The sequence below is a fragment of the Myxozyma melibiosi genome (genome assembly GCF_037950935.1).
Source record: "Myxozyma melibiosi strain Phaff 52-87 chromosome Unknown BZA70scaffold_14, whole genome shotgun sequence".
NCBI classification, from domain to species: Eukaryota; Fungi; Ascomycota; class Lipomycetes; order Lipomycetales; family Lipomycetaceae; genus Myxozyma; species Myxozyma melibiosi.
The window spans coordinates 47,713-73,517 of NW_027042928.1; the positions used below are offsets into that span (position 1 = coordinate 47,713).

The 25,805-nt window shown below is 53.0% G+C and overlaps 10 protein-coding genes across 10 annotated transcripts; 4 read left to right on the top strand and 6 right to left on the bottom strand.

Annotated features, from left to right (window-relative positions):
* Positions 1 to 6: 6 nt before the first annotated feature.
* On the top strand, positions 7 to 1,116 carry BZA70DRAFT_284252 (uncharacterized protein). The gene is made up of 6 exons (XM_064913575.1): positions 7 to 113; positions 253 to 353; positions 421 to 537; positions 594 to 623; positions 693 to 747; positions 801 to 1,116. The coding sequence occupies exons 1-6, from the start codon at positions 86 to 88 to the stop codon at positions 977 to 979; spliced, it is 510 nt and encodes a 169-aa protein (XP_064765928.1). The 5' UTR covers positions 7 to 85; the 3' UTR covers positions 980 to 1,116.
* Positions 1,117 to 1,703: 587 nt separating this feature from the next.
* Positions 1,704 to 3,557, bottom strand: BZA70DRAFT_86341 (uncharacterized protein). The gene has a single exon (XM_064915485.1). The coding sequence runs from the start codon at positions 3,388 to 3,390 to the stop codon at positions 1,852 to 1,854; it is 1,539 nt and encodes a 512-aa protein (XP_064765929.1). The 5' UTR covers positions 3,391 to 3,557; the 3' UTR covers positions 1,704 to 1,851.
* Position 3,558: 1 nt separating this feature from the next.
* Positions 3,559 to 9,742, bottom strand: BZA70DRAFT_86340 (uncharacterized protein). The gene is made up of 7 exons (XM_064915484.1): positions 9,445 to 9,742; positions 9,302 to 9,374; positions 9,113 to 9,237; positions 8,845 to 9,049; positions 8,734 to 8,784; positions 4,713 to 8,683; positions 3,559 to 4,651 (listed from the first exon to the last, which is right to left on the bottom strand). The coding sequence occupies exons 1-7, from the start codon at positions 9,523 to 9,525 to the stop codon at positions 3,710 to 3,712; spliced, it is 5,448 nt and encodes a 1,815-aa protein (XP_064765930.1). The 5' UTR covers positions 9,526 to 9,742; the 3' UTR covers positions 3,559 to 3,709.
* Positions 9,743 to 9,773: 31 nt separating this feature from the next.
* Positions 9,774 to 10,655, top strand: BZA70DRAFT_86577 (ubiquitin-conjugating enzyme). Its single transcript, XM_064915489.1, has 5 exons — positions 9,774 to 9,915; positions 9,977 to 10,115; positions 10,175 to 10,300; positions 10,372 to 10,451; positions 10,515 to 10,655. Exons 1-5 carry the CDS (start codon positions 9,905 to 9,907, stop codon positions 10,576 to 10,578), a joined length of 420 nt encoding a protein of 139 aa, XP_064765931.1. The 5' UTR covers positions 9,774 to 9,904; the 3' UTR covers positions 10,579 to 10,655.
* On the bottom strand, positions 10,648 to 12,679 carry BZA70DRAFT_284263 (uncharacterized protein). Its single transcript, XM_064913576.1, has one exon. The coding sequence runs from the start codon at positions 12,601 to 12,603 to the stop codon at positions 10,732 to 10,734; it is 1,872 nt and encodes a 623-aa protein (XP_064765932.1). The 5' UTR covers positions 12,604 to 12,679; the 3' UTR covers positions 10,648 to 10,731.
* An 8-nt stretch (positions 12,680 to 12,687) lies between these two features.
* Positions 12,688 to 13,744, top strand: BZA70DRAFT_284265 (putative CDC31-spindle pole body component, centrin). The gene is made up of 4 exons (XM_064913577.1): positions 12,688 to 13,028; positions 13,095 to 13,148; positions 13,217 to 13,331; positions 13,390 to 13,744. Exons 1-4 carry the CDS (start codon positions 12,786 to 12,788, stop codon positions 13,620 to 13,622), a joined length of 645 nt encoding a protein of 214 aa, XP_064765933.1. The 5' UTR covers positions 12,688 to 12,785; the 3' UTR covers positions 13,623 to 13,744.
* BZA70DRAFT_284266 (V-type ATPase, V0 complex, 116kDa subunit family) lies at positions 13,745 to 16,661 on the bottom strand. The gene is made up of 3 exons (XM_064913578.1): positions 16,561 to 16,661; positions 16,383 to 16,483; positions 13,745 to 16,305 (listed from the first exon to the last, which is right to left on the bottom strand). Exons 1-3 carry the CDS (start codon positions 16,580 to 16,582, stop codon positions 13,939 to 13,941), a joined length of 2,490 nt encoding a protein of 829 aa, XP_064765934.1. The 5' UTR covers positions 16,583 to 16,661; the 3' UTR covers positions 13,745 to 13,938.
* Positions 16,662 to 16,879: 218 nt separating this feature from the next.
* On the top strand, positions 16,880 to 17,794 carry BZA70DRAFT_284268 (uncharacterized protein). Its single transcript, XM_064913579.1, has one exon. It carries the CDS (start codon positions 16,926 to 16,928, stop codon positions 17,682 to 17,684), a length of 759 nt encoding a protein of 252 aa, XP_064765935.1. The 5' UTR covers positions 16,880 to 16,925; the 3' UTR covers positions 17,685 to 17,794.
* A 111-nt stretch (positions 17,795 to 17,905) lies between these two features.
* On the bottom strand, positions 17,906 to 19,970 carry BZA70DRAFT_291712 (uncharacterized protein; the record flags this gene model as incomplete). The annotated part of the gene is made up of 2 exons (XM_064914321.1): positions 17,906 to 19,094; positions 19,153 to 19,970. 2 exons carry the CDS (start codon positions 19,968 to 19,970, stop codon positions 17,906 to 17,908), a joined length of 2,007 nt encoding a protein of 668 aa, XP_064765936.1.
* A 717-nt stretch (positions 19,971 to 20,687) lies between these two features.
* BZA70DRAFT_297433 (uncharacterized protein) lies at positions 20,688 to 25,547 on the bottom strand. Its single transcript, XM_064914564.1, has 6 exons — positions 25,341 to 25,547; positions 24,186 to 25,251; positions 24,052 to 24,132; positions 23,869 to 24,000; positions 21,041 to 23,817; positions 20,688 to 20,972 (listed from the first exon to the last, which is right to left on the bottom strand). The coding sequence occupies exons 2-6, from the start codon at positions 25,237 to 25,239 to the stop codon at positions 20,826 to 20,828; spliced, it is 4,191 nt and encodes a 1,396-aa protein (XP_064765937.1). The 5' UTR covers positions 25,240 to 25,251; positions 25,341 to 25,547; the 3' UTR covers positions 20,688 to 20,825.
* Positions 25,548 to 25,805: the final 258 nt, after the last annotated feature.

Below are 25,805 nucleotides of genomic sequence, written 5' to 3' on the forward strand. Positions count from 1 at the left end.
GACGGAAGGTCGACCGATCTGTTCATCTTCCTCTTTCTAGTTTCTTGACTACTACTGAACAACAGGATACTCACAGCAGCAAATTATGAGGATCAGAAAGAGCTTTTTGGCGGGTACGTTTTTTGTGTCGATTTGCCGATTGAGGGCGAACGGAGTGGGGTGGAGTAGGGGGGGAGTAGATTCACGATGATCCATGATCTGTCGACAGATATATGCTAACTACTTCGATTCTTCGTCTATGTGTTGTTACAGTGTTCATTGTGCTTGCATTGATCACTCTGTATCTCGGATTTGCGCCGATCCAGTTCGAGCACGACAAAGTCCTGCATTTCACCTTCTTCTTTCTCCTCACCGTACGTTCACATGCCGAACTACCCCCGGGACACCAACCGACTGACACTGCGTACTGCAAACCAACAGACATCGTTTTATTGGGTTGTCGACACAACACGGCGAAGGCTCGTCAACGCCACTTTTCTCGTCTGCGTCGTCCTCGGTGGTGTGGGATCCGAGCTCGTTCAGGCTGCTATCGTCAAGGTCTCCTCATCTCGCATTTGTGCTGTGTTTTGTGAGCTGTGCTGACTTTAGTTTAGTATCGGGTATTTGACTGGTATGATATTTTGGTATGTACTTGTCGCAGTGATCTCCTCAATGGCATAATGTGTACAAAGTGCATTACTGACAGCATCCAGGCCAACGTCCTCGGTTCATCGCTCGCCCTTCTAATCTCCACATTCTACCACAAACGTAACTCCTTCTTCCATTCGCACTTTCTTAACTGCAAAGCTAACACTTCCTAGGCCTCCTGGAACGAAAGCGGGCTCAGAAATACGCGCAGCTGCACTCAACCGATCCGGCTGATCTCGAAGCCGGCGTCACAGACTCGATCGCCATGGAGAACCTGATGCCAGAGATGCCGGCCGAGGGTGCTGTCGATGCAGAGGTTGAGGGTCATACCGCGGCTGGTGGAAAGCCTTAGTTTGTGTGAGAAAATGTGAATAAGTATAGTGATATAAGTTTGTTTTTGTGTGTATGATTTAATAGCGGGACAGTGTAGGGATACGAGAAATAAACAAGACTGGTTTGGTTTATTATAACAAAATTCAATAGGAACTACTTTGGTTTATTATAACTATATTGTCATTACTATAGTAAACTAAAAAGCTGCGATACGAAAGCGGGCCGGCCTCTTTTTAACCACAAACACAAACACAACAACGTCCTTTTTCATAATTACTCTGGACTAAATCATATGATCGTTTCATGATGCTGCCAAATCCCAATCCCAATAATAGGAACAAGTCGAAACTAAAAAGAGAAAAAGAGAAAAAAGTGAGAGAACCTTGTGGGGATGTATTGTATATCTACCCACAAGGTCGATTCGCCGTACTCATCAGCGCCCATTCGCCACCACACCGCCAAGCAGAGCTATTTGCGACTAATGACGGCTCTTGTGCCTGCTCAGATCAGGTTGCTGGAAAACAGGCCGCTGCATCGACGGGTCCGCAGACGGGATCGGGGCGAGCGACCGGCGGCGTTCGCGGGGTACGTTTGAGACCGACGAGGTGGTCGACATCCGTCGCTTGTCTGAGAATGAGGGCGACCCTGTCGAGCGCGAAGAGGAGGTTGAAAGGCAGTTTCCCATGGCTGTTGCTAACTGTAGATAGTAGATACTGAGGAAGTACTCGAGATAAGATAGAGGCCAGGTCTTTATAGGCAGATCATCTCGCTGACGTCACTGTCAGCTGAGGCTGTGCATAACCTCAGCTCGCTTATTTTCACATCACGTGATTCGCTGAGCCCCACACTCGCCCTCGCCTGATCTCTCGAGAACTACCAGAAAGAGAAACATTACCGCAGCTTGACGTCGATTGTGACCTCGTCCTCGAGCTCGGTGTCTTTCACGAGCTCGGCGGGGTCGAGGTCGTCGTCGTCGAGCGAGAGCACGACGGTCTTGCCTGCCGCGAGCTCGGGGCGGCGGGATCTGTAGTATTTCACAATGTCGGCCACCGACGACTCGCCCCGGACTCGGACGACAATGCGCTCACCTTTGCCGTCTTGTAGAAAGATCTTGAACTTACCCTCGTCTTCCGTCTCCGCCTCCGTCTCTGGCCTGGCGTCTGTCTCGCTGGCTGCGACGCTTGTCTGGCGTTGTTTTGCTGAGAGGACAGGGACAGCATCATCATCCTCGTCATCGGCCAATAGCTCCTGCTCGAGTTGCATCTGGTGCTGCACCTGCAGATTCTTAATCTCCTCCTCAAGCGCAATCGCAAGTCCCAGCTGTGGATCATCCTCCGTCACCCCCAAATCCTCCGCCGTAGATGAGTCATACACAACCATGAACGTCGCCCTATTCAGCATCCGCACCCGATTCTCATCCACCCCGCATCTCCTCGCCCACGCTATCCGTGCCCGTCGCAGCGGCACCCCCGATTTCAGCGTAAAGTTCAGCGACATCGCGCCTACGACGTCTCCGGTGCTGGTGTAGGCCTCAAACGCCCGCCGCGTGTTGTCGGTCGTCGCGACGCTGATTAGCACGTTGAACCCGCTGTGTTTGTTGCGCTGCGTTCCTGCTTCTGACGCTTTCGCGGCCGCGATCTGACGCGCTCGTTCGCGTGCTCGCGCGGCAATCTCTGGGAGCAGGTCCTTGACCGTTCCGTCGGGGTTGTTGGTCGTGGTGTTGCCGCCATCCTCCTCGTCGGATGAGAAGACGACCGGATTCGGACTTAGCACTCGCGGTACTGTGGTAGTTTCTGTAGTTGTTGTTGTTGATCTTGTATGGTGAGCCGGGAGAGATACATAGTCGTCGACCTCGTAGCCCATCGCATGCCTCATCGTCTCGATCTGACCCCGCGTGAGTCCCGGCGGCGGCGACAGCTTCGGTCCTTCCTTCTTCCTCCGTAGTTTCGCTGCTGCCTTCTTCGCAGGCGACACCGGCTGCGGAGTAGAAATCTCCTCGAGCACAAGCACGTCCGACGAGTCTGAAACCTCGCCGGCCGCACTATGATACTCTGACCTCGGCGTCGACGATCTCCTCTGCTTGATCCCGCCTATATCATCGCCTGTCAAACTACTCTTTTTCCCCATCTTCTCCTCCTTCTTCCTCTTCTTCTCCTGCAGATGAAGCTTCTTGCGCCGTTTCTCCCGCTTCTCTTCCTCCCGCTTCTGCTTCAGAAGTAACATCCGCTGCTTTGTGTCATTGCTGCGATTAAAAAACGTGTCTGGATCTAAATCAATCTCCTTCCGCACCCGCTTCACTCTTGTTTTCGCTGTGGTCGTAGATGATGATGATGTACTCAGATGCTGTTCGCTGTGGGCTTCTTTGATTGATGATGTCTCCCCGTCCACACTCCTTCCTCCCTCATAGCTGATTCCGTCGTTGTCCATCATCGTAGAATATCCTGGCCCTGCATATTCTTCATATCCTCATATCTCAAATCTTCATATCCTTCGCGCGTCGTCAATTCCATCAAACACCCAAACGCACGATCTCGAGCTTCTTTGTTTGTTCCGATAGCAGACAAGCTACAACTGTGGCGCTGATTACATAACAATAGTGGCGGTGTATCATCAGCCACTGACCTCGATCTTCAATCAATCGTGAACTTCTCGGATTGAAATCTATCGCTATCAACACAAGTAAAACTAAATACAAACACAAACCCACATTTCTCACTCAACCAACTCAGCTACACTACACTACACTACACTACACCAACCCGGTCGATATCCGCTCAAACGCAGCCTGCAGCAGATGCAGCACGTCGCTATCCGCCTTGCTCGCCACAATACTCTTCGACAGCAACGGCAGCAGCCGCATCAGCGGTCTATAATTCGCATCCTTTCCTTCCCCCTCTTCTTCCTTCTCTTTCGTATCCTCCTCCGTCATGGTTGTGTCGTCACCGCGCCGCGTGGTCAGCTCGAGCAGACGCGAGAGAATGTAGACTAATTCCTTCTGCTGTAACCGCGGCGCAGGTATCGTTCCCCGCAGCGGTTGATCTGCCGCGAATCTGTGCAGCACGAGCGCGCACCGCAGCAGCAAGTACGGAATCGCCGCCTCGGCAAGTCTCCTGCGCTCAGGCGAGTCCGTGGTCTCCACCCGCGACAGCGTAAACAAGCTCTCGAAGCACACATAGCTCATGCTCTGCCGGCCCAGCACTTCCAACGCCTCTGTACTTCCCAGCAACGGCTCCTTCAACACGTCCGCAAGCCGCTCGTTGACGTTCTTCCCGCGCTCGTCGTGCATCCCGTACAACATGTACAAAAACGAGCAGTCGTAAAGCGTGCCGATGTACTCCGTCACCAACTCATCCGGCACCTGCTTATCCCCGAGCGCCGGCACAATCACCTTCTCGAGCTGCTTAAACGCAGAAATATCAAACTGCTCGTCCTCCTTCACCGACGCGCCCATGATCGGCCCGTTCGACTTGACGATCCCGCCTGCGCCGCTCACAATCTGGCGCCAGATCTCGACTTTTTGAGATTCCTCCACCACGTCGGCTGCACCGCCTTCGATTATCGATACAGTGCGCTCGGCAATCGAGATGAATGTGCGCGTCGAGAGCATCCAGAGTGTCAAGTGGTGGTCTCCTTCTTCCGGACCTGCGTATGCGGGGCAATTGTATTTCTCGTGAATCGGAATACTCAGCGTCTTCACCACATGTTAGCCATTCTTTTTCCAAATAGTAGTCAATAAAGAAACAGGAACTCACCTTCAATGCAAACGCCACAGATCCGTCCCGAAACACCTGCAAGTCATCCACATTCCTATTAAACACGTCGAGCACGTACTCAAAGCACTTGACCGCCACAGCGATAAACGCCGGCTTCTTGGCGCTCTTACTCCTGCCTTCCGGAATCGCTTTCAAAACATCCCTCCGGAACGCAAGACTAGAGAACTCGGCGTATGTTTTCAGAACAAGCGATGCCGTGCCGGCAACACCTGCTGAAGCAGCGCCCGCATCAACCGCGCCCGCGCCGCCGTTGCTAACCGCGGCTTTACCATCGTCAATCAACTTGACGACATCGATAATCGCCATCTGCAACGGCGTCAGATACTCCACGTCCGAGAAATACGGCGGCAGTTCCGGAAACAGCAAGCAGCTGCGCATGATCCGCAGCGTCGTCGTGATCTTTGCCAGATCCATACTCGCGAGCGCAAACAGCGGCCGATACGAGCCCACGTAGGCCGCAATCGACTCCTGCGTCATCACGCCCGAGTTTTTACTCTCGGCCTCGGCTATCACCGCTTCGCGACCGGCCCAGAACGACCAGGTTTCTTCCACAGATTTGTCCGAGAGCTCGAATTTGTTTTCCTCGATCGTCGTCAGAATCTCGCTCAGAGTCTTGAACACAGACACCGTCACCTCCGGACGGCGCAGAGCGACTAAGCCCTGGAAATACTTGAGCAGCGAGCGCCAGAGGGCTTCGAAATCAGGTTGTCGCAGGAACGCATAGAGGAAAGTCGAGTATAGCCGGCTCATACCGGACAAAATTAGCGACAACGTTTCCGACCATTGCTTCTGCTCGACCTCGTGCGCTCGCATCACCGCCTTGTCGGCCGTGTACGCGGGAGAAATCACCGGCGGCGGACGCACCTCCATAACTGTATAAATCACGATCCACAGGCACGCGCTCCACGAGTTCACGCCGAGAAGATGCCCGTAGCTATCAAAGATGCGGAACAAGATCTGGATCGCGCCGTTGCGTACCTCCGATCGAGGGTCCGAGCAGATGACGGTAAGCCGCAGTAGCAAAATCAGCCACAGCGAACTCGTCGAGTCCTGCAGGTTCCCGCTCTTTGCCATCCTCAGCAGATCTTCGCGCGACTTCAAGGGCTCGCTCAAATCAGAGTTTAGGCCGCTGTCGGTCAGCTTCGTGCGCAGGAAATCAGAAACGGTCCAGAAGAAGGTGATTGTCGTGAACGAGATATTCAAGTCTTCTGGTTGATGGCAAAAGTAGTATAGCAAATCAATCAGCTCGATAAAACACTCCTGCGGCACGGACGCCAGGAAGTCGTTGCAAATTAACTGCAGCGAACCAAACGCCGCTTTCACCAGCTTTGTGATCTTTTCACTCTCAGCTTTGGTGTAACTCGACGCCGTAGTCGTTGCCGTCGTCGACGTCTGCGAGCCATGCCGCTCGGCAGCAGGGATCTCAACCCCCTCGCGCACGCGCGTGGTCGGGAGAAGCTTGCCCTGGTGGTGCATGACGAAAAAGCTCGTGATTACGCTAAACACAATCTGCCAGCCATTCGAAAGCGAGCTACCAGTCCGGTCGAGGATATCATGCAGCGTATTCAACGTCGTGCACTGGATCTCCGCCTCCGCCATCTTCGTCGTCAGCTCCATGTCGCTCGCCGGCCGGCCTTGGCGGATGCAGGAGTACATTTGCTCTTCGAGCGCGACCAGGCATCGGTTCTGAACTAGACTTAGGCCTCCTTCGTCTTCCTGGCTGTTGTCTCCGCTGGCTTCCACAATCGCAGAGAAAATCGTCGTGTTGAGAACCTCGGCGGCGCGCATGCGGATCGAGGGCGCTAGATTGCGACACGAGAGGACTTCAATGAAGTACTCCACGTAGGCGTCCCAGCCACTCGCCTCGGGGGGCGAAAAAACAAGGCGGTTGATGTTCATCTCTGCAATCTCGCCGAGCTTGATCAGCGCAAACAGCGGGTCGCCGTACGTCGGCTTGATATAAGGCAGGCCGCTCGGTGCACGCTTCGGCGTCGATGGGGTAGAAGCTGACGTACTATCAGACGACTCCTGTGACTGCTGCTGTGATGGATGGCGTGGGAGATTAATTGTGCTCGCAGAGACCTTGCAGAGCGCATTGATGAGATCGACGAACGCGTCGTCGGGGAAATCGCGAGTACAGTCGAGCAACTTGCGAATCGCGTTATCCACCGCGCCGGTTTCGTTCGCCAGACCGGCCGGTGGTGGGGAGTCGTTTGCGTGTCCGCCAGCTGCAGCACCACCAGCTGCGGTAGCAGGCGACGACCCGCCGTTTGAAGACGCCAGAGAGAGGTCTCGGGTCGATGAGCGCGGCGGCTGCGAGTATCGGTACCCGGCAGAGTACAGAATCATGTCTGCCTGCTGGAGAGTCTCGATGATGATTGTCCAGCTAGACTTTAGCGTCGGTCCCAGAGCGATTGCAAGATTGAGCAGGGCACGTAGGCAGAGCAGATTTCGCACGTGCAGAGTACCGTAGAGAGTCTCTGCGCTCGCAGTCTCTGCGTTTCCGCCAATACCCGCGCCACTGCCGCCAACACCACCACTTCCCGCGCCGCCAGCACCACTGCTACCGCTGCCTGCACCACCTAGCGCCTCCATGCTAAGGCCGTTGAAGAGACCGCCGCTATTATGTCGCTCGGCGGACGGCGACGAGACAGCAGATTGGTTGCCGGTGAAGATATGCGACGGCACAGCGACCTTTCCCAGCGTGGTCAGGAACGCGTCGCGTGGGGTGACGAGCTGGAGTAAGCCTGCGCTCTGCGTGAACTTCTGGAACGAGCGCACGAGGTTATGGTAGAGATCCGAGTCGAGCTTGGCGTAGAGGAAGGTAGAGTAAGCGGCCAGCAAAGGCGGCCAGCAGTCTTTGACGATCTTTGAGGTGACGACGATTTCGGGGTAGAGGTTGTGGTCTTCGAGCGTGAGCGGGTTGATTGGTGCGCCGCGGTATCTGATTGCCCGCTTTTTCTTCTGCGTCTCGTCTTGCGCGGGAGCGGGTGCTCCTCCTGCTGGTGCTGCAACTCCGGAACCGGATGTCACGCGCTGGGACTTTTTCTTGGTCATCGAGTTTGCGTCGGACAACGAGAGCGGGAGCAGGAAGCGCGTCATGCCTTCGGCGAAGGAGTTTACGCAGTTGAGCGCGAGGAAATAGAGGTAGGTGTCGGGTAAGGTTGGCGGGTCGTTCTTGTCGAGCTGGTCGATGCAGAGCACGCGCACGGACGAAGTCTGCGTGCTGAGACCGACGACTTCGGTGGAGCCGGAGACGCCAAAGAGGCCCGCGACAGACGACTCGCTGGGCGCACCGACGTAGGAGTCCTTGCCGGGCTGGAGGAACGAAGACGAAAGACGACGCAGGCCGATAGCGGCGGGCTTTTCACACGAGAGCTTGTTGATTGCGGTGACGAGGCGGTGAAGTACGGGCTGGCGACCTTCCTGGGAGTCGTACTCGGAGTAGAATCTGCGAACGAGGGCGTATTCGGCAAAGACGCCTTGGAAGACCTCCATGACGAGCACGCGTTTCCAGTACGACCCGATATCGGGATCGAGGGTGTGGATGAGAAGCGTGAGAGCGACCTCGCATTCGACGGGCACGATGGGCAGATGACGACGGAGGATGAGGTACAAGACGCGGATGACGCGGACGATGATGGGGAACTCGCGGCGCTCGGAGAGAGATCTGAGGATGTATGGGAAGACGTAGGTGCGGAGGATGTAGGTTTGCTCTGGATGATTGTTGAAGATTGTGGCGTGGTTTGAGATTATACTCTCGATGAGCTCGAGGCCAAAGGTCTCTGATATCTGGTGCGCTTTGACGAATTTGGGCTTGTTGCCTTCGGTGAGAAAGCAGATGTCTTGAAACACTCTGAATGCATCGTACGCGGCAGGTCGGATCTTGACTATTGACTTTCCGTCATCGATCGGGACTTCGAATTCGGGTTCGATGTCGGCGGCGCGGGCTGAGATGTTAGCGTATGAAGAGTTAAGAGAGGTGTGGTCTGATACATACAGTCCTCGGTGATGATTTCGTCAAATACGGCAACACACATCTGCTGAAGGGCTATAAGTAATTTGTTAGCCATGCGTTAGATCCACAACTGAATAAGAGGAAGCGACATACTGGCAGCAGCGGTGTTGACGACGACCTGGATTTTACTATTCTGCATCGTGGAGCACAGCTCGATTGCGCGCGCAAGTAGATCACCTCTGATAAACACGCCATATTTTTCAATCAAAGGCGGTAGGGTCTGCAGGATCTTGAGCTGGACTTCGACGCCGAGATGTTGCGCGTCTTGGAAAGCAGCGAGGATGGCGCCGAGGTTGTCCTAGGAGGTGATGTTAGAGGGGATGATTCAGATGGGGTGGGCAGGAGAGGGGGGAGGAGATACTTTGTTGAGACTGCTGGTCGCGATGAGACGCTGGATGCTCTGGATTGCGATTGAGGAGTATTTCACGTTTTTGGCAGCGCATGCGAGCAGGAACGGGCTGACGAAGGAGGGCGAGCTGGCGAGGTCTGAGGATAGTTAGTAGGAGTTTGAGAGGCAGGGTATGTAGTTGAGCAGAAAGAGAAGACGCACGATCAAGGATCTCAGCCTCGTGTTTGCCTGAAGACGAAAGCCCTTTGATTTCAGAGATTGAAGCCTCGCATGCCTGTTTGGAGCGATAAGGGTCAGCGATTAGCAGAGGTTGATAGCAGAAGACAAGGAAGAAGCGGACGCACCTGACGCAGCTCAGTCTGTCTGCGCTTTGTCTCTGAGAGCAGACTGGTGAGATCCGAGGTCAGCAAGGCGATGGAGCCCATTGCTTGTTAATGTAGTCGGAGGTGGTGAGGATCTCGAGATATTGACTTGGTTAAGAGCAGCGAGGGGTCTGATTCTACCGCGACGACGACTATTAAACAGCAGCGGTCAATCAGACAGACATAATTGCTGCCAAACAGCCAAAATAACAATAAATTCTCTTGTTTCTGGTTCTTCCCGCTGATCTGCTCGAGTCCGCTGGTTTCCTGATATCCGCGACCGCAGCTGGTTGCGGCTTCCTGGCCGGCCCCGGGTCGCGGTCACATGTTTGCGCAGTTGCAGCCGCAACCCTGAAAGTCATGTGACTCATTCGACTCCCATTCGGCTCTACACGCTTCCTCGTCTCCCGCGGTGTGCACAGCGTGAAAGCAGCAGCAAACGATGGCAAAGATGTGAGTGTTTACTGTGTGTGTGTGTGTGGGAGTGGCTGCTGACAAACTGACGGTGCTGTAGACCGCGCAACTTCCGTCTTCTGGAGGAGCTCGAGAAGGGCGAAAAGGGCCTCAGTGCCGAGGCCTGCTCTTACGGCCTCTTGGATGGCGAGGACATCACAATGTCGGACTGGACCGGCACCATTATCGGACCTCCTCATGTGTGTATTTGATTTGTTTGTGCTGTGTGTTGCCTCTGTTTCTGACTGCGTTGATCTAGACCGTGCATGCGAACCGCATCTACTCGTTAAAACTAAACTGCGGCCCCAACTACCCCGATATCCCGCCCACCGTCCAGTTCATCACAAAGATCAATCTGCCCTGTGTCAGTTCGGCGGATGGCAAGGTGAGTCAACTTCTTTGTTTATAGATTATGTGTAGATCCGACGAAAGACTGACTTTAGCTTACCTCCCCAGGTCGACAAATCAAAGCTCGCGTGCCTAGACAAGTGGAAGCGCGATTACAATATGGAGACCGTTCTTCTCGAGCTGCGAAGGTATCCCTCCTCTTTTCTACTTCTACTCTTTGCTTTATTCATAAGATGCTAACAACAACCTAGGGAAATGGCATCGGGCGCAAACCGCAAACTACCCCAGCCCCCGGAAAACACAACCTATGAATAATTGCGCATTCTTATATCATTGATCTGCCCTCCTAATTTCTTCTTTTACTCTATCTGCAGTATAGATCTTAATGACATGAATTGATCTCTTTTTCCAAACTATCGTCCGTATACATAACGCCCATAAATCTCAAATAATCAAAATGACTTCAAATCACCTCTTTCCCTTCTTTTTACGACTCTTCCCCTCCGCAACACTAACTGTACCCTGCTGCACCTCCTCCCCCATCTCCTGCAGCTTTGTCTGTGCATCAAGATACAGCATCACATCTCTAAGCTGCTCCCTCAGCTCCGCAATCTCCTTCTCCTTCTCCTCGCGCTCGCGCGTCAGAAACTCAAGCTTCTTCACCATACTCTCGTTCATACTCTTCTCCTCCTTCCACTCCTTCTCGAGCTTCTTCGACACCGCTTGCAGCGCCTCCGCTTTCCGCTTCATCTTTTCGTACTCCTGCTCCGCGGTTTTCAAATTCTCGTTCTCATGACTGGCTTCCACCAGTCGTGCATGCGCCTCGGCGGCTTCGCGCTCGGCCGCTTCGGCTTTGGCCAGCGCTGCAGACGCTTTGTCGGCTGCAGCAGCAATCTTCTCTTCGAAATACGTCCGCTGAGATTCGAGTTGTGAAGTGAGCAGATACGTGTACTCCATGCCTATACTATCCAGCTTCTCGCGCGGCACGTACTCGTCATCCAACATCGATCCTCGCCTGCCGCCTTGACTGCTGCTGTTGTTGCTGTTGTATTCCTGTGAAGATCCAGACGGCAGCTCTACCAGCTTTCCATCCGCCTGATTTTGCACCAACCTATGCACATACTGATCGGCTGCGTAGTCCCACACGCGCTGACTCTCGATATCCATAGCATAGACATGCCCGCTCTCCATGTAATGCTGGAACGCATGCGCCTCGTCGTACCGTCCGCAGCCGATACTCCCGCAGATCAGACAGATCCAGAGATTTTCCGACGCACCGCAACTCCGGCACTTGTTTGTCGTGCTCACGCTTAACTGCTGACTGTCCTTTTTCTGCGAGTACCGACACACGGGACAGCTGTTGTCGCCCCACTTCGACAGGCATTGGCAGTGGAACGTGTGCTGGCAGATGATTGTCAGTAGGCCTGTCACCGACGAGTCCATGCGTTCCAGACACACGGGGCAGGTCGGGAGTTCGCGCAGACTGCGCGTGGGCGGCGGCGTAGGTTTCGTCATCACCATCGACGCCGTGCGTTTCTTCTTGTCCGGAGCAGGAGCTGAGGAGGATGAAGTCGAGGTTGAGGATAGATCGGCGAGAGGTGTAAAGTCATCGTCGAGGAGGTAGGGGAATTCGGGGAACGTGCTGCGATGGAAGCGGATCGAGTGGATGTAGACGACATGGCAGGTCTCTGGTTCCATCACATTGAACGGCTTGCGATTATAGCCCGTGTAGAACGCATCAGCAGAGGCCTGTTCTCTGAACTTCATGAGCACAAGATATCTGTTTGGCGCCGCCGAGCGCACCATGCGAAAGTGCGACACAGCCTCGCGGGCTTCTTTGCCCACGAACCCCAGCAGATCGGAGGCGGTCATGTATCCCGGCACGGCAAGGATCGCAAGCACTTTACTGCCTGACTCGGATGACTCGCCCGTAGTCACCGAGGTTGACGCAGTAGCAGAGGAAGAGGAAGCAGGTGAGGACGAAGACGGGTCGGCGACAGAGTTGGTGGCAGCAGAGTCGAGGTCCTCGCCTTCGCGGTAGAGATGGATCACGCCGGACCCCAGGATTCGAGCGTGCGGGGCCTGCATTTTCGAGTTTGGATCGTAGTCGATTGGCGTGATGTGGATATCGTCCAGACGTTTGTCTACTGTTTCAATGAACTCCTCTTTTAGTTGCTGTGTCTTGTCGTCGGCGGGCGGTGGTGAAGATGAAGAAGACGAAGGTGAGGAAGAGGCGAAGATGTCGTTGGCTGCGATGACGCTGCTGATCCACTCGTCCTGCGCGGTGCCGTCGCCTGGGCTCTGTAGAAGATCAAAGATGAGGTGGAATCTGAACCTCATAAAAGCTGCTGCTGTCTGTTGATAGTAGCATTAAACAACAAAGATACAAATACAATAAGAAGCACTGTTCTCTCTATGACTTCACTGCACAAACGCGAAACCGCGCGCGCATAAACTTCGCTCCTCCACCGCCTTCCCATCTTCACGCGTCCCTCCTTGCTCTTTGATAGCCCAACAACCAAATGTACTCCTCCACGCTAAATCACCAATCAATCAGCAGTAAACTCGCAAGTCGGCGACGGAACCTGTCGCCTGGACCCGCTGCTGCTGCTGGTGCTGCTAATGCTGCTGCTGCGAACGCTGCTGCTGCTGGTAATCCAGGCGCGCCGGCTGCGGGTGGTTTGAATGCGACTGGTGCGCGCGCGGGTGCTCAGGCGAGAAGAAGGGAGTTGACTGAGGAGCAGCGACATGAGATTGAAGAGGCGGTATGTCTTGTTTTTTTTTTCTGTCTATTATGTTTTCTGTATTCTGTATTCTAACTGATCTCGCAGTTCCGGATATTCGACATGGACGGTGACGGCAAGATTGATTATCACGAATTAAAGGTATCTCTATTCTTCAACAAACTACTATATGTCTATATATCTTTCTATAATTACTAATCAGTTTTTAGGTCGCGATGAGAGCCCTCGGCTTTGAAGCAAAGAAATCAGAAGTCGCAGACATCCTCCGCGACAACGAACGTGGCTCCCCAGGCTTCATAACCTTCGACTCCTTCTTCCGCGTCAGTACGTCTTCCTCCCCTTCTTCTACCTTCTTTCTCATCTCACAACTAAACAATACAAGTGTCGGAAAAAATCTCCCTCCGCGACCCCCTCGACGAAATCCGCCGCGCATTCGCACTCTTCGACGAAGACCAAACCGGCAAAATCTCCCTCCGCAACCTGCGCAAGATCGCAAAGGAGCTCAACGAGAATTTAGAAGAGGAAGAGCTCGAGGCTATGATTAATGAGTTTGATCTCGATGGTGATGGCGAGATAAGTTTGGATGAGTTTATCGCTATTTGTTCTGATAAGTAATTGCTTCTTCTCATTGATTTTCAGCAGTTGGTGTATATTAGTATTAGTTGTCTTTGTCTTGTTGATTTACGGTCCGGTGTATCTTATTGTTATCTTCTAATTCACTTCTACTCTCTATCATCTCTCTATTTGGTTTTCATCAACTTTTCATTATCACCAATCCATAATAAAAATCAGTCATATGATAAAGAACTTCTAGTTTCTCCCTTTATTGTAATAATTTCAATACATAAAGAACAAAACTATAACCCCTCTACACCTTGTATAAATATCCTCAAACAAATCTTATTCATCTTCTCAAAAGCACATAATGCATTTACTGGGCAGGCTCCTCAAGGACAGCCTTGAACGAGAACGGAGTGAACGCAATACCGTCACCAATGAAATGCTTCGACATAGCCTCGACCCAGTGGAGACGGAGCGAGTGAAGCATAGCAGAGGTACCCTCCATAACAACAAGCACAGCAATCGTCAACGCGAACCAAGCCGCAAACAAGATGAACGACATAATAACTCCAAGGCCACCCTCCATCTTGAACGCGCGCTCAAGAGTCATCGACCACAACACAGTCGAAAGCTGGGCGTGCGCAAGCGACAAAGCCCACAGACGCAGGTAAGAAGCAGTGTGCGAAACGCAGTTAAGGCAGAACTCAATGGTGTGGATAACCTGGTGGATCATCACATCGCCAAACTCAAACTCGTGCTCCTCGTGCATCTCCTCCATAACAACAGGGGTCGACGACTCAGCCTCCTCGTCAAACGAAAGGCGGGTGACCTCCTGCTGCGAAAGGTTCTCGTATCCAGAACGCGTCTTGCGGTTGTTGTCCCAGCGGAGGTACAACGGCTTAAGCAAAAGCATCCAGGGAACGCAGAAAACAGCAAGCAAAACGAGAGCGACCTGAACAGTCGGCTGGCCGTCGTACAACAAGTCGGTGACGTTACCGGGCGACAAGAACATGTCAATCAAAGTGTTGAGCAGACCAGGAGCAACCTTCTCGTTGCCGATCCAGTCGTAAGCCCACTTGAACACAATGATGAACGACAAGTATCCGAAAATCGAAACCAAGAAAAGGAATCCGGGAATGAAGTTTCCGATAATGTCAATCTTCGAGTTGTAGAATCTCGCGTTGACGAGCGAGAAGAACAGAGAGTAAAGCATGTGGACGAATCCCATGACAATCGACAACTTCATCTTGTACGAGTTGTTGAAGATCAAGTTGTTGTCGGCTCCGTGCCAGGTAGGGTCAATACCGAAAGCATAAGTGCCAGTCGAGTTGGCAGTGATGAGGTCGCCCTCGTTCCAGGTGTAGGGCCACTCCCATCCGACAGGGAAGATGGTCATCGACTTGGAGAAGATATCGTTGTAGATCAAACCAGTGTACATCGAGAAGGCACCCATGAGCAAAATGATGTAACGTCCAGTGAAGGCCATGTCGAAGATCTCGTCACGGTTGATCTGGAGAAGCTTCTTCTCGTAGATAACCATAGCGAGACCAGCGAGGAACATGATAGCACCGTGTCCGAGATCACCAAACATGATGGCGAACATGAACGGGAAAGTGATGATGGCCGGGAGACCGGGGTTGACTTCGCGGTACTGCGAAACACCGTAAGCATCGATAATGTTCTGGAACGACTCGGTGAACTTGTTGACGCGGTAGTAGGTGGGAGGAGTCTTGGTCGTCGAAAGCTCGTTGACGATCGAAGGAACCTGCAGACCGGCACGCTCGGTGACATCGGCAAGGGTGGTCTTGATAACCGGGATGTCATCAGTGGGAACCCATCCCTCAGCAATGAGCGACTTGCGCGACTGATCGTAGTTGAACAAGTTAAGAGCGGCGTAGACGGCCTTCTCCTTCTTGACGACAACCATCCACGAAGCAATCTGCTCAGCAATGGCCTCGAGCTCGGTCATGAGAGTGGTCTCGGTGGTGCTAACGACCTCCTCGACATCGGCAATCGACGAGTTGACCTCACGGACCTGGTCACGACGGATGTTGGCATCCTCGTCGACGGCGTAAAGGTCGGCATCGAGCGACTCGGCGATCTTGCGGATCTTGGAGAGAATGCCAGCACCGTGGGCGAAGACAACAAAGACGTTCTTCTCAACAGCCTCGTTGGTCTTGGAGTCCTTGATGGGGTCGGCAATCTCGGTGGTGTTGAGGAACAAGTTACCACGGAGCGAACGCCAGAGGATACGCTCGAAGGTCTGCATCTTCTCGCGAGGGATGACACCGGCAACGAAGCCGATGTTCATGACCGAGAAAGAAGTGGCAGCGGACATGTCACCCTGCTCGACGTCGTTGTTGAGCAGCGGCGCATCGTCGTTGTCGAGCGAGGCACGGAGCTCCTCGGGGACGTTGTGGGCACGGTCGAAGAAAGCGCCAGCCTCGATGAGAACGTGGCGAAGCTCGGTGAGCTCGACCTGCTTCTTGGTGAGGCGCTCGTGGGACTCCATGAGCTGGTTGACACGCTCCTCGAGCTCGTCGGTGCGGAGAGCAAGCTGGTCAATCTCGTTGGAGTGAGGAGCAGCAGTCACATCGGCGTAGCCGGGGACGGCCTTGACCTTGATGCTGGCCTTCTCGATCTGTGCGTTGAAGAAACGGAGCTGACGCTCGACGTTGTCAAGACGACGGATCTCCTTGACGAAGGTACGCTGGAAGGAGTTGACATCGGCGTTGAGCTATAGTCTTGTTAGTATTGTCTTTATCTGATCGCAGATAACCGCTTTTGCTATAAGTTGAAGAACAAACTACTTACATCGCGGAACTGAAGCGAACCAAGCTCACCAAGGGCAGCAACAACCTCGCGACCGACTTCGGTAGCGATGTAGAGCTGCACAAGGGACATCTCCGCGGAGCCTGTGAAGAAGCAAAACAGTCAGCAAAACACGCCCCGACGGACCACTGAAGTCCAAAGAAGAGCAATCAAAACGTACGGAAAAAAGCCTCTTTGCCCATCTTTTTTTCTATAATCTAAAAGGACGGAGAGAGAAAGGAGGAGGGTTGGGTGGGTGTGAAGAGAGGAAGGAAGGAGGAGAGGAGATAGACAGAAGAGGTGCGAGACCTGTGGCGCGGCCGCCGTCTGCTCGACTGATTGGCCGGCCGCTGCTGCAGATAAGCCGGGCTGAAGTCTACGCCGCAGTCTCATTTCTCGCAGTAACTTTGAGCACTAACAACTGCTGAGTAAGGTTTTACTCAAAACTCTATTCACTCTCTTCTCGGCGCACCACGAAAATTGTTATTCGGCACCGTCGTCTCAGCGAGCAATCCTCACTTTGGCCTCTACACAGCATCCACAGCAATGAGTCTAAACCGTCTGGCTCGGAGGCAATTAGCCGGCGCCGTTCTGTCTCTCAGACGGACAGCGGTCGCGGTGAACTGGAGCAGTCGGCGGCCTCTGTCTTTGTCGGCGTCGCAAATGCGGAAGAGCTCCGGGGGAGGCATCAGCGTCGCTGATCTTTTGAATGCTATGCCCGAGATGTCCAACTTGCGCGAAAAGGAGCCTGTAAGGGGAAGTACACTCGATGAGGAACTTCTGGAGGAAGATGAAGAGGAAGAGGAACTAGAAGAGCAAGAGTATGACTACGAGGATAGGCCTTACAGGCAGTACAGCGAGTACAGCGAGGAGGATGAAGAGGGTTTCATCGTGGAAGACTTTGCGCTGGAGGACTATTACGAAGAATATGACATCGAGCCCCCAAAGACAGAAGCCGAGGCTCTTGAGAAATACATGGAGGTCATCGACAACGCGCCCTCGTTTTTAGAAAAGGAAGCATCCATCGAAAGCCTGCCTCCCGGTTTCACGGCGCCAAACACAATCATGTCCGAGGCCGAGCTCGCGGGAATGCTCGAGGGCAATCAGTTCGAGGTCAAAGAGACCCGTTATGATTACTACCTCGATCCCCATGAGGAGCGCGGTGACTACTCGCGCTGGGTGAACTCGGCTGGAAACGACAACTTCATGCAATCGCTCGCGTTAAGCAGCAACAAGACTATCCCCCCGGTGCTCAAGGAACAAATGACAGCCATTATCGAAAATGTTTTGAAGCCGAAGAAATAGTCAGCTGAGTCCGTTTAGTCTTGTGTTTGTTCGTGTACATAGGTTTCTGTAAATATCAGATTAGGAATACGTTTTTTGTTTCTTTACAATTAAAAGTTACTATATAATAATCACGTTATAGACTCCCCTATACTACACTCTAACCATCCTGTCTTTCTTCCCTTCCGCCATTATGAGAAATCGCCTGTATATAACCCTATGCAACTCTACACTCTGCAACATTATCGAGAGCATACCTGCATGCACTCAACAACATCTCTCATCCGCACATGCATAATCGCGCTGTCAAAGTCGCGAATTCCTATATTGATCAACAGCATGTCGTCGATCCACCCGTGGTGGTACTCGCTAATCAGCGGGTTCTTGCTCTTCTTGGCAATGTGCTCTGGCTCTGGCGGGGCGGGAGGTTCATCGATCGTCTCGTGGTTGGCTTCGTCCGCGAGTGTGATCTCCTTGCCCTGTCTCGTCAGATCTGGTCCAGTGCCCGCTGCAATCGCCGCAATGTCGGGTGCTGCTCCGGCGGGAACTGCTGCTGGAGCGACAGGTGCTGGAGCGACAGGTGCTGGAGCGACAGGTGCTGCTGCTACGGGTGCTTGAGCGACAGGTGCTGGCGCATCAAACCCTGCCGCTGGAGCCTGTCGCTTTCTCAGTCTGAAATTAGACGGCGCCTTCGCAGCCTCAGCGGGCATCCCCTGCGCCATAGGCATAAACCCTCCATCCGTCACCGGCGCAACCGGTGCAGCAGCCGGAACAACAGCCGGCACTATCGGTGCGTTGGGATCGGCCAACCCAGCCGCAGCAAGAGCCTCAGGCGAGACCTGCATCTGGCTATAAGTAGCCGCGGTCAGCGACGCCGACCACGGTACGTATCCTGCCGGCAGATCGCTCGCGTCTTCCCACTCCCGTCGTTTCTGGAAATGCTTGTCCCATGCCATCGAGACCGTGAAGAGCATGTCGCGCTCGTCAGATCCAGCGTACATCAAACTGCTTGACACGCCCACGATCTCGTACGGCGACGTCAGGTTCATGAATACCATATATCTCTTGTAGTACGGCACCATGTCGAACGAGTACTTGACATGGATAATTGCCGCCTCGACCGTATTGTGAATCGTGGGCACGCACGGGAACTCGCACAGCGTAACCCGCAGCGCGTTCGACGACTGGTGCAGTAATGTCTTGAACCGCTTGTCGCTGAACTTCTTGAGCAAGTTGGTGATGCATGCCGGCGGCGTCTGCTTGTCGATCCGGAGAAGGTTGCGGCCAGTGAACTCGCTATCGAGCGTCGTCATCGACCGGGGCTTAAACTCGTGGTGCACCAGCGGTTTGTTTTCTGCGTCGTAAAAGATAAAATAGTTTTTCTCGATCGGATGCAGGTCGTTTCTAGGTAGCTCTGTGAGCTCCGTGTATCTAAATAACTTGTTAACATTACTGTAGTCAGACAATCACTGATAATAAAAAAACATACTTAATAGGCAGATGCTCGAGCTTCATCTTTTCATTTAAATCAGGAATGACAGCTCTCAGATCGATGATGAACTGCGACAAGCAGTTTGACTTTCCGTTCGTGCCGACAATCATCAGCGGCTCGCCGCTCGGCGAGAAGAACAGTCGCGGATCAAGCTGGCCCTGTGCGATCTCGAGGAAATCCGGGTTGCAAGATCCCTTCTTGGAGTCCCACTGTGGAAGCTTGAGTTGCACAGCGTTGCCCTTGCCGACGCACTTGAGGATCTTGCGGTTCGTCACCTTGATGTGACCCCACTCCATCTCGCAAAAGACTAGTTCGTGGTGAAGAAACAGAGGGCCCTTCTTGGTCTGTCGCGCAAGACCAAAGTACTGGTGCTTGTATCCGGCCGGGAACGGCAAGACGTTGGGATTATATCTGTCAAACTTTTTATTGGACTCAAAGCCAAAGTCCATTCGCAGCATCGTCTGCTCTGGCCCACTGCGGGAGACAAGCATGTTCGACTGGCCCTCATAGCGCTCCTCTTCATTATCGCAGTGACGCAGAAGCTCAAGCGGCCGCGGGTGCGCCTGCAGCTCCTCGTCAGTTGGAACCCGGGTTGCCAGATCTTGCTGGTCCAGCTGCTCCTCGAGCTCTTTGCCGCCGCTGACGGCAGCATTTTTCAAACGGGAGAATTGGCTGATGCTCTCGCGCTTGTCGATTGTGAACGCCGAGCGGGTGAAGATGAGCAGCACGAGCAGGACGTTGACAGCGACGAGGAGAATCGTGCGCTGCTTGCTGAGCCGCCAGGAGATGCGGCCGGCGGGAGACCAGAGCACCATGATCTTTGCTTAGTGAAGTAGGAAAAAAGCCAGAAAAAGGAAGATCTATACGAGGCGAACCAAGACCAAAGAAGAAAAAAACAAGAAACAGAAGAACGCAAACGATCGAGGACGCTCAATCTCAACGCGCGTAGTGGCAATGGGACGAAATATGGCACGAGCTGCGCGCGGCGCGGCGTTTGGTGCTGCAGCAGCCGAGAAAGAAGTTTATTTTTATATCAGAAAACGGGAAATCCCAGCAGACCGACAAGTTGACATGGAGATGCTGTAGGGAAGAGAGACAAGAAGAGAAGAAAGAGAGAGGAAGAAGAGAGGAAGGAAGAGAAATTGGTGATCTTCCCCGCGACTTGTTGCTGTTTGACGCTTATTTCTGCTCTCGTTGGTACTAAAACCAATAAAAATATTACCGAGTACTCGTCCCGTCTCGAATAGATTAATGTCTACAATTGTATACAAATTGTGTACGGAAGCAGAGCCCCTGATCAGAATTGCGGAATAAATACTTATCCTCTTTCATCTAATATCAGGTCCTATCTGATTTATTTGATTTAAGGGCGGTTTGGAAATTTATACACTTCGAGACGATTTCCGTGCGTCCGTGCAAAGGGTCCTCTTTTCTAATTTCCATTTACTCGCGTTTAGCCGTTCCAGAACTTCTCGCTCTGCTGCACTATCACCTCTGCTTTCACACCTTTCACACTCTACAAAACAACAATATAACAATAAAAAGGAACTTTAAATTAGGGAATAACAAATAAAACAAACATATACACTATTAACACTGTCTCTCTGTCTGTCTTCTCTCTGTACTGCTAAATACACTCAACCCACCTCTTACACATATCATTACACTCCTCATCGAATATTCTCCTTGCGCGCATACCGCGTCGGCTCCTCCTGCTCGCCAAGATATAACCGGTGCCGCACTCGGACTGTGTCCTTCGCCGGAACGCTCACTACGTCGAGTGCGTTACCAAACTCATCAAGTCTTCCTGGTGCCTGCTGCGAATTATCAAAAAAATCGTTAGTTGCCAAAACTCATCCAAACAATCAACAGCGAAGAAACTCACCTTCATAATACCCTTCTTTGGCTTCTTCTCATCCTTCCTCGTCGCTGTTCCACTCTTCTTCCCCCTCCCATTCCCAGCAACAACAACCCTCTCCGCAAACGAAATCGCCCGCTCCCGGCCCAGCGGACTCTCAAACAGCCTCTTCCGTCGCTTATCCAGCGGCGGCGAGTCCGGTCTCGGCGCTTCTATCCTCTGGTACTGCGGAATAACGTTATTCTCATACCCGTTGTTCAGCCGCGAATTCGTCGCCGTGATCCGCACCAGCGGTGCGTTGCCAGCGCCGCCTCCCAGACCACCAGACCGCACCATCGGCTTTGGCGTATCCGGTGCCCGCGCTGCCCCGCCGCGCGTACCAGCTCGCGACCTCGTCGCTCGCGCTGGCGTTGCCGTAGCTGCTGTTGCGGTACTAGTCTCGCTTGCGCGTGAACTAACTACCGGAATAGAACTCGCAGTCGACAGCGAGCTTTGCTCTGCCGCCCCACGGCCACGTCTGCTCGCGCGTGCAGCTGTCGCAGGCTGCTTTTTTCGCGGTAGTGGTATCTGTGCGCGCTGGGGTTGTTTTGCGGGTTCTTCGTTTCTACTGTTGACAGAGCGGCTGCTAGACCGGACTTTCTTCCGCGGCCGCTGCGACTCCTCGTCCTCTACCGCATTCTCTGGTTTCTTCTCGGTAGACGTAGCCTCGATCTCAGCCTCAGCCGCTGCATCGCCCTGTGTAGAAGCCACCGGCGCTGGTTCCTCGACCACTGCTCGCTTGCGCTTGTTTGACTCGGCCCATTTGTCTAGACTGATGTGCCAAGGAAGCACAGACGTGTAGTCCACTTCTCCAGACGAAACGTCGCTCTTATCAGATGTCTGTGTAATCGCAGTCGTGTCCTCTGCAGACTCATGTTCAGCCTGCTCAAGCTCACTCTTCTCCGTAGACTCATTCTCAAGCGCGGCAGTATCACTGCCTTCAGTAGTCTCAACCTCAGCCTCAGCCTCAACCTCGGCCTGCGCCTCAGTCTCGGGAGTAGCCATCTCGCTAGTATCTGGATAAATCTCCGGCGCAACAGAGCACTCGTGGAATTCCTCCCCGCGCGTACTATCCTCTGCTGAAACGTTCGCGGCGGTATCTTCCTCGCCCGTCACTGCTTCAACAAAATCGACCTCAACACTGACTTCGGCTTCAGATTGAGGTTCTCTGACTTCTTCAGTGGTTTGCACTTCCGCAGTTTCCGAGACAGTGACTGTTGCGGCATCGACATTTTCAGCAGCGTCCTCGGCAGCATCCTCAGCAGCAGCCTCACTTTCCGCATCATCAGCAGACATCTCGGCTTGTGCCTCAATCTCTCCTGAGCAATTGTTGTCGACATCCATCTCGACCTCTTCATCGCCTTCTTCGATCTCCACCGAAGCAGGGATATCAACGTTCTCGCTCACGGACTCGTCAGCAATAATCTGCTGCTCCTCTTCCTGTTCCTCTTCCACCACTGCAGGCGCATCTGTCACTGCAGGCTCATCTGCCACTGCAGGCGCAACTGTTTCATTACTGTCACTCGCCGCATCGGCATCGGAGGAACTGAAGGAGCTGGCACTCGACGATTCTTCCTCTTTATCCTCGTCTTCGTTATTAATCGATAGCTCATTTTTGGCAGTGACTACCGACTCCTCGTCTGTGAATGAAGCTTCAGTATGTGACATACTTGTCTCGGCTTGTTTCTCAATCGATACTGCCTCCGTGTCTGCTTTCTCTGACAGCACTGAGGTCTCAGCTTCAGCTTCAATATCGACATCAGGAAGCTCGATATCTTCATCCACGACGGAGTCAGCTTTGGAGCACTCAACAGCCTCCTCGTCAACCTCAGCAGCCTCTTCGACGATTTTCTCAGATGCCACCTTCAAAGGCGAAGAGAAAACCACCTTCGCCTCCTCCGCCTCAACAGTCGTACTAATCTTAAGCGGCGAATGTACTCTAACCGGCGCAGGCGACGCCCGACGAATCGGGGAAATCAAACTCAACGCAAACCGCAGCGCAGACGATCCAGGACCAGCCTGCTGCTGCTGCTGCATAGGTGTCCCTGCCGGCGTGTTGATCGCCGACTGCGACCAGAAACCCTCGCGTCTGCGGACTTGGCGTTCCCAGCGATTGATCGTGCTCAGATTCGAGACGTCCAATGAGGTTTCGTCGGCGGCGGCGGTAGAAGTCGCTGACTCTGCTGACTCGGATTGTGCATGGGCGAGAGGGGAGAGGGCTTCGACGAATACCTCAGGCTCGGTGTCTGAGTCTGTTGTCGTCGACACGTCTGCCATCGAGCTCACATCCTCTGCTGACCTAGATTCAGCATCCACATTTTCTTGAGCCTCTGTCTGAGTGGAGATAGTCTCTTCCACAACAGCGTTCTCTTCTGGCTGGATGGGAGCTGACGGAGCAACCGGTGCAATATCGATGGACTCCACCGTATCCATAAATTCATCACTATCCGAGTCTGACTCTGCTGAAAGCGTGCGAGTAAACACAACCTCCTGTTTTGACGGTGGCCTAGCAACGACCGGAGACGATGGAGCCACAGCCGCCGACGCAGCTGTAGCGGCCAAAGGAGACGACGGAGCGCAGTCAGATGTAACCTCGGTCGAGGTGTCGTAACTTGTACGCGACACGGCAAGTCTAGACGGCGTGTTGGGAATATGTGGGATCTTGAACTCGCGCTTGAGGCGGTCGTAGTAGGCAGAGCGGTGCGCCGCTATCTCTTCTTCGCGTTTTCGGGCAATCATCTTCCGTCTTGCCATGTCGTCATCCGCTAGTTTTTATTAGCTTTTTTGAAGACGTAGTATGGGCGTGGAGTACATACCTGGCGTCGAAGACGGCTTTGGAGAAAACACTTGCGTGAGATCTGTAGTAGACACTTCTTCGGCCGAGGGCACTGCAATAACGGCTTCCGGCGAGACAACCGTAGAGAGAGGCATGCACTCTTCGATGACAGCTATAAAATAAATCAGCACCAAACACGTAAAATCAGTAAGAATAGACTAACAGTTATCTGCTCTCTCCCAAGGTAATGAAGTCGGCGTGCTAAGAAGAGAAGGCGATGGAGGAGCCTCATACGACACCGCGTCTGCAAACCCAGTTAGCAAGTCCTCGCACCAAACAAATACATAAAGCACATACAGCTGTTGGGCGCCACCGGAGGCGACGATAGCAGGGCGGGATCAATCATCGAAGTCGTGATAGCAATAGGGGAAGACGCGGAAAACAGCTGCTCGGTATAGGTGACTGACTGCTCCGAACCGTCCTGGGAAGGCGGTTTCGAAGAGTTGGCGATCTGGACCGGACTGTTGAATGTGGAGCTGTTGGAGTGAGGCACTAGGGCGGGATCAAGATATGCGCCTGGGACTTCGACGATCATGCTGTCGTTGGGATCAAGTTGCTGGTGGACTTCCTCTGTGTTTGCAGGTGGAAGTTGGGTATCTGTTGGTTCCACTTCTGCAGCCTGTTCCGTTTCGGCAGGCATAGTGACGGCTTCCGAATCTGCTGAGCTTTCATCGTCTGTCTGTTTGACAGGAGACGATGCAACTGTAGGGCTCTGACTGGACACCTCGTTTGACTGATCTAAATCCTTAGTTGGAGATCCAACCTCGGACTTTTTCTCTGCGTATTCCAAATTAACGCTCGCCTTCTTGCGAGGAGACGATCTGAGTCTAACCGGTGACCTGTTATTGATATTCTCGGCATTAAGAGCTCTCAAAGGACTGTTCGCGCTATCCTCTTCTTTCTTCGGAGAACTTTCGATATTGTCGGACTGCTCCGGGTTCTCCGATCTATAAACAATACTCGCACGCTTTCCAGAACTAGCTCGACCTTTCCGAGTCCTTGGCGCCGCTGAAGGTGTAATCGGCTGTTCACTTCTCGACATTTCTTCAGCGTCAGCTTTGATGGGCGAGGATTCCTTGATCGGACTGGTATCATGCGGCAGCTTGTTCAGGTTAAACTCAGCAGCAGAGCTCCTTCGAGTCCTGCCACGCGCCGCTAACGTTCTCGACGCCGACGGCCGTTTCGACGGCGATTGCTGCTCTGCTTCGGCATCAGGCGCGCTCCCATTCTTGGTGTGAGAGCGGAGGACTCTGCGGCCGGTGGCGGTTAAAGGGTCGGTTGTTGACGAAGAGAGTCTGGTCTCGCGGATTGGAGTTATGGCGCGAGTCGAGTTGCGAGTTCCGCGAACCATTTTTTTCTAGATCTAGAGAGTGTAAGTTGTTAATTCATTAGTTCATAAACAGCTACAGCCAATGCAGTAGTATTATCTGTGAATAGAAAACAAATACTCACTCTACTGAAAGTGTACAGAGCAATACTGCAACCTTCAAACGCACTCCAAATGAAACCTCAACAGTTTCAATCTTCAAAATCCACAAACAAGAAAAAACTCCTCGCAAAGAATTCTAGACTGCTTGAAAAGCTCTTGCGCAAGTAAAACGCTGCGTTGCTGCTGCTGTAAGTCTATATGGCAAGCGGTGCGCAAGTATGGAGGTGGTGGTGAGCAAAACAATGTTTACGGCAGGCGCGAACGCTTTCGCTGTCGTTGCGGCTTTTTTGTTGACGTTTAGTGCGGCGGGGTTGTTATGGCAACATTCAGAATTTGTCATCAGGCACAGTAAATTGAGGTAAGCACGATGTTTTTTATGAGCGTTTATTCATCGTCAATGCATATTCTCAAAAAAACATAATCTGTACTACAATGTTCTGCTTTTAAAAAATAATAATCAGATGACAAAGCTCAAAAAAGAGCAAAAA

Coding starts and splice junctions, on each gene's coding strand:
- BZA70DRAFT_284252 (XM_064913575.1), top strand. CDS start 86: ATGAGGATCAGAAAGAGCTTTTTGGCGG. Junction 354..420: donor CCTTCTTCTTTCTCCTCACC/GTACGTTCACAT, acceptor GCAAACCAACAG/ACATCGTTTTATTGGGTTGT. Junction 538..593: donor TTCAGGCTGCTATCGTCAAG/GTCTCCTCATCT, acceptor ACTTTAGTTTAG/TATCGGGTATTTGACTGGTA.
- BZA70DRAFT_86341 (XM_064915485.1), bottom strand. CDS start 3,390: ATGATGGACAACGACGGAATCAGCTATGAGGGAGGAAGGAGTGTGGAC.
- BZA70DRAFT_86340 (XM_064915484.1), bottom strand. CDS start 9,525: ATGGGCTCCATCGCCTTGCTGACCTCGGATCTCACCAGTCTGCTCTCA. Junction 8,785..8,844: donor CGTCAACACCGCTGCTGCCA/GTATGTCGCTTC, acceptor AATTACTTATAG/CCCTTCAGCAGATGTGTGTT. Junction 4,652..4,712: donor CTGTGGCGTTTGCATTGAAG/GTGAGTTCCTGT, acceptor CATGTGGTGAAG/ACGCTGAGTATTCCGATTCA.
- BZA70DRAFT_86577 (XM_064915489.1), top strand. Junction 10,301..10,371: donor TCAGTTCGGCGGATGGCAAG/GTGAGTCAACTT, acceptor TTACCTCCCCAG/GTCGACAAATCAAAGCTCGC. Junction 10,452..10,514: donor GTTCTTCTCGAGCTGCGAAG/GTATCCCTCCTC, acceptor ACAACAACCTAG/GGAAATGGCATCGGGCGCAA.
- BZA70DRAFT_284263 (XM_064913576.1), bottom strand. CDS start 12,603: ATGAGGTTCAGATTCCACCTCATCTTTGATCTTCTACAGAGCCCAGGC.
- BZA70DRAFT_284265 (XM_064913577.1), top strand. CDS start 12,786: ATGTACTCCTCCACGCTAAATCACCAATCAATCAGCAGTAAACTCGCA. Junction 13,029..13,094: donor GACATGAGATTGAAGAGGCG/GTATGTCTTGTT, acceptor CTGATCTCGCAG/TTCCGGATATTCGACATGGA. Junction 13,149..13,216: donor TTGATTATCACGAATTAAAG/GTATCTCTATTC, acceptor ATCAGTTTTTAG/GTCGCGATGAGAGCCCTCGG.
- BZA70DRAFT_284266 (XM_064913578.1), bottom strand. CDS start 16,582: ATGGGCAAAGAGGCTTTTTTCC. Junction 16,484..16,560: donor GGGCAAAGAGGCTTTTTTCC/GTACGTTTTGAT, acceptor GCTTCTTCACAG/GCTCCGCGGAGATGTCCCTT. Junction 16,306..16,382: donor GTTCGCTTCAGTTCCGCGAT/GTAAGTAGTTTG, acceptor ACAAGACTATAG/CTCAACGCCGATGTCAACTC.
- BZA70DRAFT_284268 (XM_064913579.1), top strand. CDS start 16,926: ATGAGTCTAAACCGTCTGGCTCGGAGGCAATTAGCCGGCGCCGTTCTG.
- BZA70DRAFT_297433 (XM_064914564.1), bottom strand. CDS start 25,239: ATGGTTCGCGGAACTCGCAACTCGACTCGCGCCATAACTCCAATCCGC. Junction 24,001..24,051: donor TTGGGAGAGAGCAGATAACT/GTTAGTCTATTC, acceptor TTTATTTTATAG/CTGTCATCGAAGAGTGCATG. Junction 23,818..23,868: donor AAAGCCGTCTTCGACGCCAG/GTATGTACTCCA, acceptor AATAAAAACTAG/CGGATGACGACATGGCAAGA.